The 15,104-nt window shown below is 39.7% G+C and overlaps 3 protein-coding genes and 6 non-coding genes across 9 annotated transcripts; 7 read left to right on the forward strand and 2 right to left on the reverse strand.

The window, feature by feature from the left end:
* Positions 1 to 235: 235 nt before the first annotated feature.
* LOC130656605 (histone H2B, gonadal-like) lies at positions 236 to 1,029 on the forward strand. The gene has a single exon (XM_057459496.1). The coding sequence runs from the start codon at positions 623 to 625 to the stop codon at positions 1,025 to 1,027; it is 405 nt and encodes a 134-aa protein (XP_057315479.1). The 5' UTR covers positions 236 to 622; the 3' UTR covers positions 1,028 to 1,029.
* Positions 1,030 to 4,624: 3,595 nt separating this feature from the next.
* Positions 4,625 to 4,816, forward strand: LOC130660981 (U2 spliceosomal RNA). Its single transcript, XR_008988177.1, has one exon. It is a non-coding gene; the product is annotated as a U2 spliceosomal RNA (small nuclear RNA).
* A 185-nt stretch (positions 4,817 to 5,001) lies between these two features.
* On the forward strand, positions 5,002 to 5,166 carry LOC130659933 (U1 spliceosomal RNA). The gene has a single exon (XR_008987136.1). It is a non-coding gene; the product is annotated as a U1 spliceosomal RNA (small nuclear RNA).
* A 350-nt stretch (positions 5,167 to 5,516) lies between these two features.
* Positions 5,517 to 5,635, reverse strand: LOC130661668 (5S ribosomal RNA). The gene has a single exon (XR_008988846.1). It is a non-coding gene; the product is annotated as a 5S ribosomal RNA (ribosomal RNA).
* A 972-nt stretch (positions 5,636 to 6,607) lies between these two features.
* LOC130656750 (histone H2B.3) lies at positions 6,608 to 6,903 on the forward strand (the record flags this gene model as incomplete). Its single annotated transcript, XM_057459661.1, has 1 exon — positions 6,608 to 6,903. A coding segment is annotated over one exon (294 nt), but the record flags the coding sequence as incomplete, so codon positions are not given.
* Positions 6,904 to 10,499: 3,596 nt separating this feature from the next.
* Positions 10,500 to 10,691, forward strand: LOC130660982 (U2 spliceosomal RNA). The gene has a single exon (XR_008988178.1). It is a non-coding gene; the product is annotated as a U2 spliceosomal RNA (small nuclear RNA).
* Positions 10,692 to 10,875: 184 nt separating this feature from the next.
* LOC130659934 (U1 spliceosomal RNA) lies at positions 10,876 to 11,040 on the forward strand. Its single transcript, XR_008987137.1, has one exon. It is a non-coding gene; the product is annotated as a U1 spliceosomal RNA (small nuclear RNA).
* Positions 11,041 to 11,389: 349 nt separating this feature from the next.
* Positions 11,390 to 11,507, reverse strand: LOC130659201 (5S ribosomal RNA). Its single transcript, XR_008986413.1, has one exon. It is a non-coding gene; the product is annotated as a 5S ribosomal RNA (ribosomal RNA).
* A 477-nt stretch (positions 11,508 to 11,984) lies between these two features.
* Positions 11,985 to 12,776, forward strand: LOC130656743 (histone H2B, gonadal-like). Its single transcript, XM_057459655.1, has one exon. It carries the CDS (start codon positions 12,370 to 12,372, stop codon positions 12,772 to 12,774), a length of 405 nt encoding a protein of 134 aa, XP_057315638.1. The 5' UTR covers positions 11,985 to 12,369; the 3' UTR covers positions 12,775 to 12,776.
* Positions 12,777 to 15,104: the final 2,328 nt, after the last annotated feature.

A 15,104-nucleotide genomic window follows, 5' to 3' on the forward strand; every position in this document is an offset into this window, starting at 1 on the left:
GCTTGAATGTTTGGCAAAACACCACCAGCTGCAATGGTTACACCGCTCAAAAGTTTGTTTAATTCTTCATCATTACGAACAGCCAATTGTAAATGTCTTGGAATAATCCTAGCTTTTTTGTTGTCTCTTGCTGCGTTACCAGCCAACTCCAATATCTCAGCAGATAAATATTCCAAGACGGCTGCTAAGTAAACTGGTGCTCCAGATCCAATTCGGTTAGCATAGTGCCCTCTACGAAGGAATCTATGCACTCTACCGACTGGAAATTGAAGTCCAGCTCTTGAGGATCTTGTCTTGGCTTTAGCCTTAGCTTTTCCACCTTTTCCACGTCCAGACATAACTGCGATTTGATTTGTAAGTTAATACAAAAACGTACGAATATTTAACGTAAGTGTTAACGAAATAAACTTTACTCGTTTTTTCATCATAAAAATAGGATCGAAATCATGTTTTTTTAACCAATCATAATTAAGTATTAAACAAAAGATTTTTTTTTTAACCAATTAAATTGCGTATCGGCGTTTTCGGATCGAATTCGATCCGATTTTTTTACTTATAAACAAAAAGTTTTGACTTGCAGTTTAATGCTTATTTACAAGTTAAGTAGCAAAAATTTTTAACCATGTCTGACGCAGCAGCTAAAGGAGGAAAACAGGCACCTAAAGTAGCCAAGAAAGGTGAAAAAAGAGCCGGCAAAAAAGGAGGAAAGATTGGTGGAACTGGTGAAAAGAAACGCAAGAGAAAGAGAAAGGAAAGTTATGCTATTTACATCTACAATGTTTTGAAACAAGTTCACCCAGATGTCGGAGTTTCAAGCAAAGCTATGAGCATCATGAACTCATTTGTCAACGACATCTTTGAGCGCATTGCTTCCGAAGCTTCGCGTTTGGCTCTTCAAAACAAAAAGTCGACCATCTCTTCTCGTGAAATTCAAACCGCAGTACGTCTTCTCTTGCCTGGAGAACTTGCAAAACACGCAGTCAGTGAAGGAACAAAAGCCGTCACAAAATACACAAGCAGCAAGTAAACCAACGTCTACCAAACACAAACGGTCTTTTTTAAGACCACACATCTTTAAAAAAACATTTACTTGGCGTCACTACAAGTTAACCGAAGTTAATAAAACTTCTAAATAATGTGCTTAAGAACACTAGCCTACATTTAAAATACTTCCCCATGTGTGTGTGTGGATTAGCTTCACTTTTCATACGTATTATTAGCTGTACTTGCAGAAAAGACAAGTACATTGATCCATGTTATTGCTTACATTTAACTTAACCCAGCTTTTCACGGAAACACTCCCAGGCAAATTAACCCTACAAAGTATTTCTAAATTTTTTTTGTGTCATATATGACATAGTATCGTATAGCAATAAATGTAACTGTGACAAGACTTTACACATTGTGTAATTTGGAAGCGTGCACAAAGTAATGTTTTAAAAGATTTGTGGCTATAAAAATAGCCGTTTTTGTTGAGCAATGACAACGCTTAACCTCCGAATCCGTAAAGAGTTCTTCCTTGACGTTTTAAGGCATAAACAACATCCATAGCGGTAACGGTCTTGCGTTTAGCGTGCTCTGTGTAGGTTACAGCATCACGAATAACATTCTCTAAGAAAACCTTCAGTACACCTCTGGTTTCCTCATAGATAAGGCCAGAGATACGTTTGACACCACCTCGTCGAGCAAGACGTCGAATAGCAGGTTTTGTGATTCCCTGAATGTTATCACGAAGAATTTTTCGGTGACGTTTAGCACCTCCTTTTCCCAATCCTTTACCTCCTTTTCCGCGTCCAGACATATTGATATAGTTGCGTACAGAACGAGTACAAAAACAACGTTTGAGTTAACAGAATTCAGACAGCTTTAAAAAGAGGCCATAAAATTACCTACTGCTCGTGGAAACACCCTAATTAACCAATAGAGTTGCGTCATTACAAAATGTTCCGAACATTTTGTACATTTTTTTAAGTAAAACTGTAGTTTTTTAAAAATTCGTGGTCTTAATGTTTCAGTAAGGCAATAAATTTGGCATCGTTGGAATTCGCCAAACCTTCTGCTACTTACTAAAAAAAAAAAAAGTCAAAAGCTTTTGTGTATCAGAAGATACAGCCGTTTTCCCGTAGCCAAAAAACACAGATTTTATAAAAATGTTAAAGTAATGAGCGTAATGTCATTATGCAGCCAATCAGAAATTACTTTCTTAGCACCAATCAAATGGTTTGTTTTGAACCTTAGCTGTCAATCAATATGAGAAATAAAACTTTGGCGCGATAGTGCATTTTAGACCGTCTTGTGTATCCGTACTACATCGACTTCTTAAAATATGGCTCGTACAAAGCAAACTGCACGTAAATCTACTGGAGGAAAGGCTCCACGAAAACAACTCGCCACTAAAGCTGCGAGGAAAAGCGCACCAGCTACTGGAGGAGTGAAAAAAACCACATCGTTACAGACCTGGTACAGTTGCTCTCAGAGAAATCAGAAGATACCAGAAGTCAACCGAGCTCTTGATCCGCAAGTTGCCTTTCCAGCGTCTTGTGCGAGAAATTGCTCAGGACTTCAAAACAGATCTGCGATTCCAGAGCACAGCCGTTATGGCTCTGCAAGAGGCTTCTGAAGCGTACCTTGTTGGCTTGTTCGAGGATACTAACTTGTGTGCCATTCACGCAAAACGAGTTACAATCATGCCTAAAGACATCCAGTTGGCAAGAAGAATTCGTGGGGAACGTGCCTAAGCATCTTACCAAACAAAAAACGGCTATTTTTATAGCCACACATCCATAAAAAATATTACGGCTAGCTTTTTATATCAAACTTTGTTCTGCTTTCTGTTTAAATTTTATGCTACATAAAAATTTTATGCTACATAAAGTTTGACAATGTTAAAAATATGAAGGGCAAGAAAAGTAAAAGCAAGAAAATAAGAAATTTAAAAACGAAAATACTTAAACTTAGGGAATCTAATCTTAAAATTACTCTTTTTTAACTGTTTAAGTGACTTAAACAAGTTTAACTTTGTACCAAGATAATGTTTTTTTGTAAATGTGTGGCTATAAAAATAGCCGTTTGTTAATGTAATAGCCAGATACACACAAATTATTTTTTTGCGGTCTTCTTTGCTGCCTTTTTGGGAGTCTTTTTGACCTTCTTTGCTGCAGGTTTTTTAGCAACAGGCTTCTTTGTGGGTTTCTTAGCTGCTGGTTTCTTAGCCGAGGCTTTCTTTGTGGCAGGCTTCTTTGCTGCTTTCTTTGGCGTGCTCTTCTTTGCTGGCTTCTTTTTTGGTGTACTTTTCTTTGCAGTAGGCTTCTTTGCCGTTGGCTTTTTTGCTGCGGCCTTTTTCTTAGGTTTTTCTTTTTTTACCTGACCTAGCTTGAATGATCCAGAAGCACCAGTGCCTTTAGTTTGAATCAAATCGCCTGATGTTACTCCTCGTTTAAGAGCCATTTTCAGATGATGATCTGAGTTTTCAGCAACTTTGTAATTTGCATGAATATATTTTGTAATAGCTTGGCGAGATGAACCACCGCGTTCCTTTAGGGTAGCGATAGCAGCCTTGATCATGTCCACATATTTAGGGTGATCAGCTGTCTTCTTTGCAGCAGGTTTCTTCTTGGGTGCGATTTTCTTTGGAGAAGCTGCTTCACTCATTTTTAATGTTTTCTTACAACAATCCAACGATAAACGATGCTTGTTATCACAGTAGAAGTATACTAAACATTACCGTGTAAATGAGATATAATTTAAGACGGTGCGAAGTATGCGGACGTAAAAGTACCACTCCGGGAATTGATTTGGCGCGAAAACAGAAATGTGTGTTTCTGTACATCGTATAATGTCCGTTTTGGGAGCCGCGACTATGCGAAAGCATGTTAATTTTTATTTGTAGCACGACGCAATAGTCTGAAAGAGAAGCTGCTGGAGTTTGAGGTCTTCAGCATTACATCTACTCTGTTAATTTGGGCTTCTTCCGCGCCCGTGTTAGGATTTTCATAAAGCGTTCTTTGGTTTGCGTTGCGTATGTCGGCCTACATCATCGACACGGCCTGTTTCCGGCTATTAGGAGCAATTCATATATTGGGCACTGCGTTTCGACTTTTTTATTAGACCACAGTAAAAAAATTCACTCACAGAAGTCCCTTTCTTTCATGGCTACAAACACGAAGAATTCTGTCGTAAGTAAAACGAATGCGCAAGCCAAAATAACGATGGGGCGAAGTCATAAGCATCGCCCTGTGGCCCAATGGATAAGGCATCTGACTACGAATCAGGGGATTCCAGGTTCGACTCCTGGCAGGGTCGCACTGTCGCATTTCGGCTGCATGGTCTACTGTGTAACGCGCGCGCACGTTCTGGCGTAATGCGTTGATAAACGGAATGTACGCAGTCATATTGGAAAGTAATATCACGCACTTAGTATCGTCGCCTTTGTTAGCATTCATGTAAGTTACCATCCACTCGCTACAGTCGCTCTCCATCCTACGGCTAAATCAACAGCCGTGATTTTTACTATGTCGCCGTCCATCCGTACGCGGTGACAGTTGTAAGCTTTACAGTAACGTGACATGCTCCACAAGCAGTTACGGTGTGTGGACGATGCCTATCATGGCAACGCTTGTTCTTTATCGCTTCTCGGCCTAATGGCTAAGATCAAGTGTAGTATCTGTTCTTATCAGTTTAATATCTGGTAGGCCATTCTCTGAATGGTCAGTATATTAATCTGATTTTTGGCCTTGGGTCATGGAGGTGGATTCATTCACGCCGTGACCACGGGTTGCCTTGGTGTTGCACTATTACCGATGGCGGCCCACATAAGCAATAAAAGAATAATAGCAGTCCTCTTTCCGACGGCACTCTGCATAGTCTACGGCGGGAACAAAACGCGTACACTGGGGGAGAATACAGCCTATGCCCCGCGACACGGCAGTTTATAACACACTCAAGCCACAAGCATTAACAAACTTTGAAGGGTACCCTCATGCTACGGTGCAGTTCCAACTCATACTTACCTGACGGGGAAGTAAAGACTGATCAATGAGGGTTTTCTTCCAGAGTGAGGCTCTTGCATTGCACTACGCTTGGGCTGACCTCTGCGATTACTGCAAACGTCAGTAACTCGACCGTACAATTTCTGGTAGTGGGGGCCTGCGTCCGCGCTCGCCCCCTCCTTAATTCAAAATGAATGAGCTTAGAAAAGTTGCGCGGCCAAATGTCGGTGGTGACTTAAACGCTAAGGTAAAACCTCGCTTGGCTGTTACGAAACGTGATTGCGATATAAGTCCTCGGAAGGCGGCGGAATTTTATTTTATTTGCCATTCCGTCAGGGTTATTGGATGATCGGCAATAGATCGAGTTTGTATGCATTTGAAAGCTCTTTTTTCTCGTACTATCACCTGAAAATGTCGTAGGAAAATGTCATAGGAAACACTTTCAACAACCGCCACGTTCCTTAATTGTTATAACAAGAAATATATCACAGCACCATTGAAATGAAAAGGCAACAAATGAAAATGAAAAGCCTACGACACCGGGAGTTCCCAGGCGGTCCCCCATCCAAGTACTATCCCGGCCCGACGATGCTTAACTTCCGTGATCAGACGAGAACGGGTGTGTTCATCGTGGTATGGCCGTAGACATTAGTAGGGGCAAATACGTGCAATTTATTTTGACGTTGTGATCAAATTTTTTTATTTAATTTCTTTGAGTTACTTAGGACAAGGCGTATGCATGGATTATCTATTAGACTTTAAGGTTATAGTTTTGTGAAAAAAACAATGTTTTTTTAAAGATGTGTGGCTATAAAAATAGCCGTTGTTTTCTGAGTGTAGCGGTTTACTTCTTCTGTCCTTTGTCGTTCTTCTTTGGGAGTAAGACAGCTTGAATGTTTGGCAAAACACCACCAGCTGCAATGGTTACACCGCTCAAAAGTTTGTTTAATTCTTCATCATTACGAACAGCCAATTGTAAATGTCTTGGAATAATCCTAGCTTTTTTGTTGTCTCTTGCTGCGTTACCAGCCAACTCCAATATCTCAGCAGATAAATATTCCAAGACGGCTGCTAAGTAAACTGGTGCTCCAGATCCAATTCGGTTAGCATAGTGCCCTCTACGAAGGAATCTATGCACTCTACCGACTGGAAATTGAAGTCCAGCTCTTGAGGATCTTGTCTTGGCTTTAGCCTTAGCTTTTCCACCTTTTCCACGTCCAGACATAACTGCGATTTGATTTGTAAGTTAATACAAAAACGTACGAATATTTAACGTAAGTGTTAACGAAATAAACTTTACTCGTTTTTTCATCATAAAAATAGGATCGAAATCATGTTTTTTTAACCAATCATAATTAAGTATTAAACAAAAGATTTTTTTTTTAACCAATTAAATTGCGTATCGGCGTTTTCGGATCGAATTCGATCCGATTTTTTTACTTATAAACAAAAAGTTTTGACTTGCAGTTTAATGCTTATTTACAAGTTAAGTAGCAAAAATTTTTAACCATGTCTGACGCAGCAGCTAAAGGAGGAAAACAGGCACCTAAAGTAGCCAAGAAAGGTGAAAAAAGAGCCGGCAAAAAAGGAGGAAAGATTGGTGGAACTGGTGAAAAGAAACGCAAGAGAAGAGAAAGGAAAGTTATGCTATTTACATCTACAATGTTTTGAAACAAGTTCACCCAGATGTCGGAGTTTCAAGCAAAGCTATGAGCATCATGAACTCATTTGTCAACGACATCTTTGAGCGCATTGCTTCCGAAGCTTCGCGTTTGGCTCTTCAAAACAAAAAGTCGACCATCTCTTCTCGTGAAATTCAAACCGCAGTACGTCTTCTCTTGCCTGGAGAACTTGCAAAACACGCAGTCAGTGAAGGAACAAAAGCCGTCACAAAATACACAAGCAGCAAGTAAACCAACGTCTACCAAACACAAACGGTCTTTTTTAAGACCACACATCTTTAAAAAAACATTTACTTGGCGTCACTACAAGTTAACCGAAGTTAATAAAACTTCTAAATAATGTGCTTAAGAACACTAGCCTACATTTAAAATACTTCCCCATGTGTGTGTGTGGATTAGCTTCACTTTTCATACGTATTATTAGCTGTACTTGCAGAAAAGACAAGTACATTGATCCATGTTATTGCTTACATTTAACTTAACCCAGCTTTTCACGGAAACACTCCCAGGCAAATTAACCCTACAAAGTATTTCTAAATTTTTTTTGTGTCATATATGACATAGTATCGTATAGCAATAAATGTAACTGTGACAAGACTTTACACATTGTGTAATTTGGAAGCGTGCACAAAGTAATGTTTTAAAAGATTTGTGGCTATAAAAATAGCCGTTTTTGTTGAGCAATGACAACGCTTAACCTCCGAATCCGTAAAGAGTTCTTCCTTGACGTTTTAAGGCATAAACAACATCCATAGCGGTAACGGTCTTGCGTTTAGCGTGCTCTGTGTAGGTTACAGCATCACGAATAACATTCTCTAAGAAAACCTTCAGTACACCTCTGGTTTCCTCATAGATAAGGCCAGAGATACGTTTGACACCACCTCGTCGAGCAAGACGTCGAATAGCAGGTTTTGTGATTCCCTGAATGTTATCACGAAGAATTTTTCGGTGACGTTTAGCACCTCCTTTTCCCAATCCTTTACCTCCTTTTCCGCGTCCAGACATATTGATATAGTTGCGTACAGAACGAGTACAAAAACAACGTTTGAGTTAACAGAATTCAGACAGCTTTAAAAAGAGGCCATAAAATTACCTACTGCTCGTGGAAACACCCTAATTAACCAATAGAGTTGCGTCATTACAAAATGTTCCGAACATTTTGTACATTTTTTTAAGTAAAACTGTAGTTTTTTTAAAAATTCGTGGTCTTAATGTTTCAGTAAGGCAATAAATTTGGCATCGTTGGAATTCGCCAAACCTTCTGCTACTTACTAAAAAAAAAAAAAGTCAAAAGCTTTTGTGTATCAGAAGATACAGCCGTTTTCCCGTAGCCAAAAAACACAGATTTTATAAAAATGTTAAAGTAATGAGCGTAATGTCATTATGCAGCCAATCAGAAATTACTTTCTTAGCACCAATCAAATGGTTTGTTTTGAACCTTAGCTGTCAATCAATATGAGAAATAAAACTTTGGCGCGATAGTGCATTTTAGACCGTCTTGTGTATCCGTACTACATCGACTTCTTAAAATATGGCTCGTACAAAGCAAACTGCACGTAAATCTACTGGAGGAAAGGCTCCACGAAAACAACTCGCCACTAAAGCTGCGAGGAAAAGCGCACCAGCTACTGGAGGAGTGAAAAAACCACATCGTTACAGACCTGGTACAGTTGCTCTCAGAGAAATCAGAAGATACCAGAAGTCAACCGAGCTCTTGATCCGCAAGTTGCCTTTCCAGCGTCTTGTGCGAGAAATTGCTCAGGACTTCAAAACAGATCTGCGATTCCAGAGCACAGCCGTTATGGCTCTGCAAGAGGCTTCTGAAGCGTACCTTGTTGGCTTGTTCGAGGATACTAACTTGTGTGCCATTCACGCAAAACGAGTTACAATCATGCCTAAAGACATCCAGTTGGCAAGAAGAATTCGTGGGGAACGTGCCTAAGCATCTTACCAAACAAAAAACGGCTATTTTTATAGCCACACATCCATAAAAAATATTACGGCTAGCTTTTTATATCAAACTTTGTTCTGCTTTCTGTTTAAATTTTATGCTACATAAAAATTTTATGCTACATAAAGTTTGACAATGTTAAAAATATGAAGGGCAAGAAAAGTAAAAGCAAGAAAATAAGAAATTTAAAAACGAAAATACTTAAACTTAGGGAATCTAATCTTAAAATTACTCTTTTTTAACTGTTTAAGTGACTTAAACAAGTTTAACTTTGTACCAAGATAATGTTTTTTTGTAAATGTGTGGCTATAAAAATAGCCGTTTGTTAATGTAATAGCCAGATACACACAAATTATTTTTTTGCGGTCTTCTTTGCTGCCTTTTTGGGAGTCTTTTTGACCTTCTTTGCTGCAGGTTTTTTAGCAACAGGCTTCTTTGTGGGTTTCTTAGCTGCTGGTTTCTTAGCCGAGGCTTTCTTTGTGGCAGGCTTCTTTGCTGCTTTCTTTGGCGTGCTCTTCTTTGCTGGCTTCTTTTTTGGTGTACTTTTCTTTGCAGTAGGCTTCTTTGCCGTTGGCTTTTTTGCTGCGGCCTTTTTCTTAGGTTTTTCTTTTTTTACCTGACCTAGCTTGAATGATCCAGAAGCACCAGTGCCTTTAGTTTGAATCAAATCGCCTGATGTTACTCCTCGTTTAAGAGCCATTTTCAGATGATGATCTGAGTTTTCAGCAACTTTGTAATTTGCATGAATATATTTTGTAATAGCTTGGCGAGATGAACCACCGCGTTCCTTTAGGGTAGCGATAGCAGCCTTGATCATGTCCACATATTTAGGGTGATCAGCTGTCTTCTTTGCAGCAGGTTTCTTCTTGGGTGCGATTTTCTTTGGAGAAGCTGCTTCACTCATTTTTAATGTTTTCTTACAACAATCCAACGATAAACGATGCTTGTTATCACAGTAGAAGTATACTAAACATTACCGTGTAAATGAGATATAATTTAAGACGGTGCGAAGTATGCGGACGTAAAAGTACCACTCCCGGGAATTGATTTGGCGCGAAAACAGAAATGTGTGTTTCTGTACATCGTATAATGTCCGTTTTGGGAGCCGCGACTATGCGAAAGCATGTTAATTTTTATTTGTAGCACGACGCAATAGTCTGAAAGAGAAGCTGCTGGAGTTTGAGGTCTTCAGCATTACATCTACTCTGTTAATTTGGGCTTCTTCCGCGCCCGTGTTAGGATTTTCATAAAGCGTTCTTTGGTTTGCGTTGCGTATGTCGGCCTACATCATCGACACGGCCTGTTTCCGGCTATTAGGAGCAATTCATATATTGGGCACTGCGTTTCGACTTTTTTATTAGACCACAGTAAAAAAATTCACTCACAGAAGTCCCTTTCTTTCATGGCTACAAACACGAAGAATTCTGTCGTAAGTAAAACGAATGCGCAAGCCAAAATAACGATGGGGCGAAGTCATAAGCATCGCCCTGTGGCCCAATGGATAAGGCATCTGACTACGAATCAGGGGATTCCAGGTTCGACTCCTGGCAGGGTCGCACTGTCGCATTTCGGCTGCATGGTCTACTGTGTAACGCGCGCGCACGTTCTGGCGTAATGCGTTGATAAACGGAATGTACGCAGTCATATTGGAAAGTAATATCACGCACTTAGTATCGTCGCCTTTGTTAGCATTCATGTAAGTTACCATCCACTCGCTACAGTCGCTCTCCATCCTACGGCTAAATCAACAGCCGTGATTTTTACTATGTCGCCGTCCATCCGTACGCGGTGACAGTTGTAAGCTTTACAGTAACGTGACATGCTCCACAAGCAGTTACGGTGTGTGGACGATGCCTATCATGGCAACGCTTGTTCTTTATCGCTTCTCGGCCTAATGGCTAAGATCAAGTGTAGTATCTGTTCTTATCAGTTTAATATCTGGTAGGCCATTCTCTGAATGGTCAGTATATTAATCTGATTTTTGGCCTTGGGTCATGGAGGTGGATTCATTCACGCCGTGACCACGGGTTGCCTTGGTGTTGCACTATTACCGATGGCGGCCCACATAAGCAATAAAAGAATAATAGCAGTCCTCTTCCGACGGCACTCTGCATAGTCTACGGCGGGAACAAAACGCGTACACTGGGGGAGAATACAGCCTATGCCCCGCGACACGGCAGTTTATAACACACTCAAGCCACAAGCATTAACAAACTTTGAAGGGTACCCTCATGCTACGGTGCAGTTCCAACTCATACTTACCTGACGGGGAAGTAAAGACTGATCAATGAGGGTTTTCTTCCAGAGTGAGGCTCTTGCATTGCACTACGCTTGGGCTGACCTCTGCGATTACTGCAAACGTCAGTAACTCGACCGTACAATTTCTGGTAGTGGGGGCCTGCGTCCGCGCTCGCCCCCTCCTTAATTCAAAATGAATGAGCTTAGAAAAGTTGCGCGGCCAAATGTCGGTGGTGACTTAAACGCTAAGGTAAAACCTCGCTTGCTGTTACGAAACGTGATTGCGATATAAGTCCTCGGAAGGCGGCGGAATTTTATTTTATTTGCCATTCCGTCAGGGTTATTGGATGATCGGCAATAGATCGAGTTTGTATGCATTTGAAAGCTCTTTTTTCTCGTACTATCACCTGAAAATGTCGTAGGAAAATGTCATAGGAAACACTTTCAACAACCGCCACGTTCCTTAATTGTTATAACAAGAAATATATCACAGCACCATTGAAATGAAAAGGCAACAAATGAAAATGAAAAGCCTACGACACCGGGAGTTCCCAGGCGGTCCCCATCCAAGTACTATCCCGGCCCGACGATGCTTAACTTCCGTGATCAGACGAGAACGGGTGTGTTCATCGTGGTATGGCCGTAGACATTAGTAGGGGCAAATACGTGCAATTTATTTTGACGTTGTGATCAAATTTTTTTATTTAATTTCTTTGAGTTACTTAGGACAAGGCGTATGCATGGATTATCTATTAGACTTTAAGGTTATAGTTTTGTGAAAAAAACAATGTTTTTTTAAAGATGTGTGGCTATAAAAATAGCCGTTGTTTTCTGAGTGTAGCGGTTTACTTCTTCTGTCCTTTGTCGTTCTTCTTTGGGAGTAAGACAGCTTGAATGTTTGGCAAAACACCACCAGCTGCAATGGTTACACCGCTCAAAAGTTTGTTTAATTCTTCATCATTACGAACAGCCAATTGTAAATGTCTTGGAATAATCCTAGCTTTTTTGTTGTCTCTTGCTGCGTTACCAGCCAACTCCAATATCTCAGCAGATAAATATTCCAAGACGGCTGCTAAGTAAACTGGTGCTCCAGATCCAATTCGGTTAGCATAGTGCCCTCTACGAAGGAATCTATGCACTCTACCGACTGGAAATTGAAGTCCAGCTCTTGAGGATCTTGTCTTGGCTTTAGCCTTAGCTTTTCCACCTTTTCCACGTCCAGACATAACTGCGATTTGATTTGTAAGTTAATACAAAAACGTACGAATATTTAACGTAAGTGTTAACGAAATAAACTTTACTCGTTTTTTCATCATAAAAATAGGATCGAAATCATGTTTTTTTAACCAATCATAATTAAGTATTAAACAAAAGATTTTTTTTTTAACCAATTAAATTGCGTATCGGCGTTTTCGGATCGAATTCGATCCGATTTTTTTACTTATAAACAAAAAGTTTTGACTTGCAGTTTAATGCTTATTTACAAGTTAAGTAGCAAAAATTTTTAACCATGTCTGACGCAGCAGCTAAAGGAGGAAAACAGGCACCTAAAGTAGCCAAGAAAGGTGAAAAAAGAGCCGGCAAAAAAGGAGGAAAGATTGGTGGAACTGGTGAAAAGAAACGCAAGAGAAAGAGAAAGGAAAGTTATGCTATTTACATCTACAATGTTTTGAAACAAGTTCACCCAGATGTCGGAGTTTCAAGCAAAGCTATGAGCATCATGAACTCATTTGTCAACGACATCTTTGAGCGCATTGCTTCCGAAGCTTCGCGTTTGGCTCTTCAAAACAAAAAGTCGACCATCTCTTCTCGTGAAATTCAAACCGCAGTACGTCTTCTCTTGCCTGGAGAACTTGCAAAACACGCAGTCAGTGAAGGAACAAAAGCCGTCACAAAATACACAAGCAGCAAGTAAACCAACGTCTACCAAACACAAACGGTCTTTTTTAAGACCACACATCTTTAAAAAAACATTTACTTGGCGTCACTACAAGTTAACCGAAGTTAATAAAACTTCTAAATAATGTGCTTAAGAACACTAGCCTACATTTAAAATACTTCCCCATGTGTGTGTGGATTAGCTTCACTTTTCATACGTATTATTAGCTGTACTTGCAGAAAAGACAAGTACATTGATCCATGTTATTGCTTACATTTAACTTAACCCAGCTTTTCACGGAAACACTCCCAGGCAAATTAACCCTACAAAGTATTTCTAAATTTTTTTTGTGTCATATATGACATAGTATCGTATAGCAATAAATGTAACTGTGACAAGACTTTACACATTGTGTAATTTGGAAGCGTGCACAAAGTAATGTTTTAAAAGATTTGTGGCTATAAAAATAGCCGTTTTTGTTGAGCAATGACAACGCTTAACCTCCGAATCCGTAAAGAGTTCTTCCTTGACGTTTTAAGGCATAAACAACATCCATAGCGGTAACGGTCTTGCGTTTAGCGTGCTCTGTGTAGGTTACAGCATCACGAATAACATTCTCTAAGAAAACCTTCAGTACACCTCTGGTTTCCTCATAGATAAGGCCAGAGATACGTTTGACACCACCTCGTCGAGCAAGACGCCGAATAGCAGGTTTTGTGATTCCCTGAATGTTATCACGAAGAATTTTTCGGTGACGTTTAGCACCTCCTTTTCCCAATCCTTTACCTCCTTTTCCGCGTCCAGACATATTGATATAGTTGCGTACAGAACGAGTACAAAAACAACGTTTGAGTTAACAGAATTCAGACAGCTTTAAAAAGAGGCCATAAAATTACCTACTGCTCGTGGAAACACCCTAATTAACCAATAGAGTTGCGTCATTACAAAATGTTCCGAACATTTTGTACATTTTTTTAAGTAAAACTGTAGTTTTTTTAAAAATTCGTGGTCTTAATGTTTCAGTAAGGCAATAAATTTGGCATCGTTGGAATTCGCCAAACCTTCTGCTACTTACTAAAAAAAAAAAAAGTCAAAAGCTTTTGTGTATCAGAAGATACAGCCGTTTTCCCGTAGCCAAAAAACACAGATTTTATAAAAATGTTAAAGTAATGAGCGTAATGTCATTATGCAGCCAATCAGAAATTACTTTCTTAGCACCAATCAAATGGTTTGTTTTGAACCTTAGCTGTCAATCAATATGAGAAATAAAACTTTGGCGCGATAGTGCATTTTAGACCGTCTTGTGTATCCGTACTACATCGACTTCTTAAAATATGGCTCGTACAAAGCAAACTGCACGTAAATCTACTGGAGGAAAGGCTCCACGAAAACAACTCGCCACTAAAGCTGCGAGGAAAAGCGCACCAGCTACTGGAGGAGTGAAAAAACCACATCGTTACAGACCTGGTACAGTTGCTCTCAGAGAAATCAGAAGATACCAGAAGTCAACCGAGCTCTTGATCCGCAAGTTGCCTTTCCAGCGTCTTGTGCGAGAAATTGCTCAGGACTTCAAAACAGATCTGCGATTCCAGAGCACAGCCGTTATGGCTCTGCAAGAGGCTTCTGAAGCGTACCTTGTTGGCTTGTTCGAGGATACTAACTTGTGTGCCATTCACTGCAAAACGAGTTACAATCATGCCTAAAGACATCCAGTTGGCAAGAAGAATTCGTGGGGAACGTGCCTAAGCATCTTACCAAACAAAAAACGGCTATTTTTATAGCCACACATCCATAAAAAATATTACGGCTAGCTTTTTATATCAAACTTTGTCCTGCTTTCTGTTTAAATTTTATGCTACATAAAAATTTTATGCTACATAAAGTTTGACAATGTTAAAAATATGAAGGGCAAGAAAAGTAAAAGCAAGAAAATAAGAAATTTAAAAACGAAAATACTTAAACTTAGGGAATCTAATCTTAAATTTACTCTTTTTTAACTGTTTAAGTGACTTAAACAAGTTTAACTTTGTACCAAGATAATGTTTTTTTGTAAATGTGTGGCTATAAAAATAGCCGTTTGTTAATGTAATAGCCAGATACACACAAATTATTTTTTTGCGGTCTTCTTTGCTGCCTTTTTGGGAGTCTTTTTGACCTTCTTTGCTGCAGGTTTTTTAGCAACAGGCTTCTTTGTGGGTTTCTTAGCTGCTGGTTTCTTAGCCGAGGCTTTCTTTGTGGCAGGCTTCTTTGCTGCTTTCTTTGGCGTGCTCTTCTTTGCTGGCTTCTTTTTTGGTGTACTTTTCTTTGCAGTAGGCTTCTTTGCCGTTGGCTTTTTTGCTGCGGCCTTTTTCTTAGGTTTTTCTTTT

This window comes from Hydractinia symbiolongicarpus, chromosome 9 (assembly GCF_029227915.1).
Source record: "Hydractinia symbiolongicarpus strain clone_291-10 chromosome 9, HSymV2.1, whole genome shotgun sequence".
Lineage (NCBI taxonomy): Eukaryota > Metazoa > Cnidaria > Hydrozoa > Anthoathecata > Hydractiniidae > Hydractinia > Hydractinia symbiolongicarpus.

Coding starts and splice junctions, on each gene's coding strand:
- LOC130656605 (XM_057459496.1), top strand. CDS start 623: ATGTCTGACGCAGCAGCTAAAGGAGGAAAACAGGCACCTAAAGTAGCC.
- LOC130656743 (XM_057459655.1), top strand. CDS start 12,370: ATGTCTGACGCAGCAGCTAAAGGAGGAAAACAGGCACCTAAAGTAGCC.